The sequence below is a fragment of the Pholcus phalangioides genome, unplaced genomic scaffold (genome assembly GCF_987345545.1).
Source record: "Pholcus phalangioides strain wild (caught in Gottingen) unplaced genomic scaffold, Ppha-v1.0 ptg000027l_1, whole genome shotgun sequence".
NCBI lineage: Eukaryota > Metazoa > Arthropoda > Arachnida > Araneae > Pholcidae > Pholcus > Pholcus phalangioides.
In genome coordinates this window covers 7,488,858-7,494,060 of record NW_028301617.1, presented here as the reverse complement: position 1 = coordinate 7,494,060, position 5,203 = coordinate 7,488,858, and the positions used below count along the sequence as shown (strand labels likewise).

The 5,203-nt window shown below is 36.7% G+C and overlaps 1 protein-coding gene across 1 annotated transcript; it reads right to left on the bottom strand.

Moving 5' to 3' along the window:
• Window positions 1-2,320: 2,320 nt before the first annotated feature.
• LOC149068322 (uncharacterized) lies at window positions 2,321-4,266 on the bottom strand. The gene is made up of 3 exons (XM_089251925.1): window positions 4,144-4,266; window positions 3,989-4,035; window positions 2,321-2,831 (listed from the first exon to the last, which is right to left on the bottom strand). Exons 1-3 carry the CDS (start codon window positions 4,171-4,173, stop codon window positions 2,321-2,323), a joined length of 588 nt encoding a protein of 195 aa, XP_089108051.1. The 5' UTR covers window positions 4,174-4,266.
• Window positions 4,267-5,203: the final 937 nt, after the last annotated feature.

Sequence of the window (5,203 nt, the reverse complement as noted above, 5' to 3'; positions counted from 1 at the left end):
CAACTAAAGTAAATGTATCATCAACATACCTGATCCAAAGTTTGAAGTGGTGGGTTTTCCCATCTGAAAGATCCTATCTCACCCTCCAAAGAATCTGGTATGTGTACCGTAAGCCATTCGCTATCTCCATGCCACCTCATGCAAAATCCTTTCATCCTCCCAATCAGAAACTTTCGGCATTTTCTTCTTTTGTTCATCGAGCACTAAAACTTTGCAGTGATTCAGCCTGCCTCCAGAATGAACTCAATATCCTTCGTGACATCGCTTCTAATCGGGGTTTTTCACCTTTTATCATCGACAAGGTCCTCAGAAAAATGACCCAGACATGCACCACGAACCTGCTCCCAGCTGACTCAAAACAGTTTTCTAATACCGTTGTTCTTCCATTCGTTTCTTCAAGTTTCATGATCTCTTCTATCTTCAAGAAATTTGACTTCCATACAATATTCCAGCCAACAAATATACTCACCTTTTCCCATCTGAAAGATCCTATCTCACCCTCCAAAGAATCTGGTATCTACTTCATCCCGTGCAAGAATTGCGAAAATGGATATATTGGCCAAACTAGAAGAAATCTAAATATTCGAGTTCTCGAACACCGAAAGCATGTTGAGAAGGGACGGACGGATAATTCGGCTACTGCCCAACACTGTTGGCAACATTCACATTATTTTGATTTTGATAAAGCGTTTGTTTTTAAAAAAGCAACACACAATTCTGAATTGAATTTTCTCGAGGGATACTTCATCAGAACATGCCAGAATTTCCTCGTTAATGATGGAAGAAACACACCACCTATTTCGTCAGCTTGGACAGGCTTTATTAACCTCAGTCGTGAAAAAACTTTCAACACTTTACAACAGATGGCTCCCCAATTCGCATCCAAAGACCACTCGGACGCAGCAAATACAAAGGCGAACTCTTCGGATGACCAGACGTAAACATCATCTTCCACGACTCATTCGTGTGAATTCTCACCACGAAGTCCTGATGACGGCTCTCCATTGAAGAGCCGAAACGCGTCGACCATTCGACCAATTAAATTTATTTGTCTTAAAAACGTGGCAATTTTTGTATAAATTAAAACCAGGCAAAGTTACTCATTCTTTTTTTTTTTGTGATAAAAAAGGTACTGTTGAAATTTTTTTCTTTGCAACCTTCAGCACACAGGTGCCTCATCAATAAATTTGTTTCGTTGAATACATTGGTTGTTTTGAGTCCTACACTTGTGCAGGTATTCATCAAACACACATTCACCTTGTATACATCCGAACAGCGGTTGGCGCTACAACAGGTTTTTTTTTACATAATCGCTGTACGCCCCGAAGCCAAACACTGACAATCATTGCCGATGTATAACAATCTCAGTAAGAACTTTAAAAAAAAAAAAAAAAATGAAACTGCGGATTTTTTATTGAACATTTTTAGTTAGCTGAGGGTTTGGCCTATACAGAAAATTTGTTCACTGAAAAGTTATGGTGCTAACCAGGGTTGGTGATATCATCACGACACTGTTATATTATTAGCCTGAATATATGAATTAAAATTTTTTATTGATGACCAATCTTTTTTCTTCTGCAGTGGCTTTATTATTTTGTTGAATGTTTTTTACCTGAAAAACAGTGAAAAGGTTATGCAGTGGATTCCACTTGGGTATGTCATGAGAAATGTGAGAAAAAATTTTGAAAGGGAGATTTTGAGCAGAATCAGTTTTGAGTTGGGACTACAAAAGCAAGCATAGTAAAGAGGGATTGACTGTACTCCATTTTTTTTTTTAGTTGTATTTAATTCAACTTTTAGGACAAGCTTGGTAAGCTACTGTTAATTTTCATTGTTGATTGATGGAGGGGTGGGAAGAAAAAAAGACATACCGTTCAACATACAAAATATAAAATTAGCTCTATTTGCAGTTGATGTGAGCATGTTAATTTTTTTTTTTTGCTACGCAAGCACTCAATTATGTTTCTTCTTCGCAAATTATAGGCAGTCGTCTCATTTGTGTGCTCATTTATCGCAAATACTATAGACATTCATTGTTGTATGCACAGGGGGGGGGGGGGTGGAGCAAGCTTAGATTATAGCGTAATTTTCCAGGATAAAAACTTCCCCTTGAGAAAATTCTGTGGACGCCTATGGAGACATACATAAGGTTTTCAATTGAAATATGTTTATTATGTACAGAAAAAAAGGAAAATTAAAAATGAAATGAATAAATGAAAAGTTAAAAACAAAATGAATACATTAAAAAAGAAATGAATAATATTAAAAAAAGGAATGAAAAAAAAATTGAAATGAAATTAAATTTTATATGTACAATGTATTAATTCTCCATCATCTTTTGAAATGCCTCAAAAATAACTAACTGTTTTTCAAGAATTTTTTTCTTGAATGCATGCAGTTCATTATGTGACTCCAGTTCTTTTCTTCGCAACTGCATAATTATAGCATGTTGCTCAATTTGCTGGTTTTTTTTAAGTTCATGCAGTTCAGCCTCTCTTCGGGAATTCTCCCGTATCGCTTCAGATACTCGTTTGGCTGACACTGCAGATGCTGGAACAGCTATCTGCTTCCTCGCTGGGGGCCATTTCATCACTCTTTGTGTGGAGGTAACTCTCCCGCCAAAAAAACCTCTTGCTTTCTTTGCAGGTGGCTGCTGCTGTTGGTGGTGGTGGTCGCACCATACTGTTTTTGGGGAGTTGGGAAGATGTCCCCTCTCCGAGGTCGTATTCCAGAAATGAGCTGCTCTGGCCTTTTCTAGAAGGTGGTGTTGAGGCTTGCGATGATGACACGCCTGCCTCGAAAGACGGTCCTTCCCCAGGGTTGTTGCTATCCTGCAACGACACATTAGTGTAATGAATGCATCATACATAAAGGTGGTTGATAAATTGCTACTTATACATCAGTGCCCTCATGCCAAAAGCATGAATGATACTTTTCTCACTGGGAAAAAAACAAACGGGGGAAATGCAATTTGAATGTTGACTATCCATGTACGAGGTTAATTGCCTAAAATTTTTCAATAGGGATACACATTTGCATATCAGGCATAACTTAAGATAGCAAAATAAAGTCTCGCACAAACAAGGTGATAAAAAAAATGACAAATGAGCACATTCATGCCTCTGGCATAAGGGGGACCAGATGTGAGGAAGGACAATAATAGCACAAGCAGTGTTTCTCATAGAAGCAACACCAGGGTGATTAGAGCATATTATTTGCCTGAGAAGGTGGGGAGGGGGGGGGGGGGCAATGAGACAAACAGATGCAGACCTGTGGTGAAAATTATGAAATGCATTTGTAAATATTCATAATTAATATTCCAAACACATTCTTGAATAGATATGAAATTTTCAAATATTGTTTTGGAGATTTCTTGTGAAGAAAAATTTTCTAAAATTTTTAATCACTTTATAAAAATCGTTGTAATGTTCAAAAGTTTCCAAAAAAGCTTCATAACAAAAAGCTAATGCGACCTCCCACAGTAACAGAGATTATTCTCAAACTTTTATTCTTCAAAACTGAATTATATTTCATAATGTAAACAAAAGTAGTAAATTTTTAGAACGCAGTCTAAACTATTCAATTTTAACATCCAGGAGAATATTCTCGCTTCACATCTCTATGCACGTTCATGAATAGCTTTTCTTGTTGGTGAAACTTTTCCCCTCATTAGATTCGACAATATTTTGAATATTTGTAATTGCGTGAAACTCTTTTCATTGCATAACTTCATCTTACATTGCAAACACAAAAATATTTTCTCTACTATCAACTTATACATAAGTGAACTGAAAATAATTTTGTGTGAATTGCAATAGAAACTTATTTTAATTAATTTTTTTTTTGTATGATATTTCACACAGTCTACATTTTATTTTGACATGCAATTGCAGAAAGCTGCATTAAAAAAAGAACTTGATATATGTACATAGAAATGTGAGGCGAGGACATTTCTCCTGAATAACAGTAAATATTCGTATCATCTTACCTCATCGTCTTCACAGTAGCTTTGTGCCTCTGATTCGGCGAAAGAGACTGTAAAGATAACAAAAAACAAAAATCAGTTTCCAAACAAAAATTTAAAATTTCCATATGTTGCTTATTAATGGGGAACAACAGTTTAAACACAGAATGATTTCTTACCTTCAACATCAATGGGCTGATAGTCAGCATCAGAGTCGACTGCGCTTGGCAGGGGAACTCTACTGGCACCTATGGATATTATTCACTCCTGCAGTGGCGTAACGATAGGGGCCTGCAGTACACCCCCGCCAGTTTTGAACAGTTCCCTCTTTTCTTCTGCCACACTCTTCAACGATTGTTTCTTCATATTCCGGTACCTATCGTGCAATTGCTTGGTGGTCCTGGGGAACACTCCTGGCGATGCATTGAATTTCTCCATCAGGATTTCCCATGCATTTTCTTTTTGTCGGTTAAAAACCGCGTTAGTTTTTTTATTTTCGATCACGTCACTATACTCGCTTACAAGAGCAATCAAAATATTGTTTTCTACATCCGAGAAATTTTTTCGTACTTGCTTTTCCATGGTTGTAATGTAAGAGGTAATGTAAAAAAGTAATGTAATAGAAGAAATTCTTCAACAAATGACCGTAGAGCATCATCAGCATCGACACTTACTATCTGAGTTGGGTAACTTTTTACGGAGAATACCAATCTCCTTTTACCTCAGCCACGTCTTACACTACTCTCCTGGTAACTACAGTATGGTGAATACAGCTGTAAGAATTTTTGAAACTGTCTATGGTTAAGTCATTTGGATCGAATGAAGTTAACCGCTTTCACTTCAACAGACATTACATGTTCAAAGTTGGCGGAAAAATGTTTTGCATGTTTTCCTGGTGTAGACATTCTTTAACGAATTCTTCATCAACGAAGGACTTCCCACATTTACCAATTTTTTCTGCTGTTATATAACTAACACGAACACAATTTTCAGACTGTTAATTTCTTCCGAAGAATAATGACTTTTGACAGTTCAGCTTCGATTTCAGTTCAGTGAATTTTTCACTTCGAAAATGTCTCTCCAATCCAGAATATTTCGCACTATGCTTGGTATCGTATAATGTCTCTTAATATTGTATTCTTCCATAATGGCTACGCTCTCATTGCAAATTAGACAAACTGCTTTAGCCTTCTGTTTGACGGAAAAAAAAGGGATGACCACTTTTCTCGGAAAAAAATC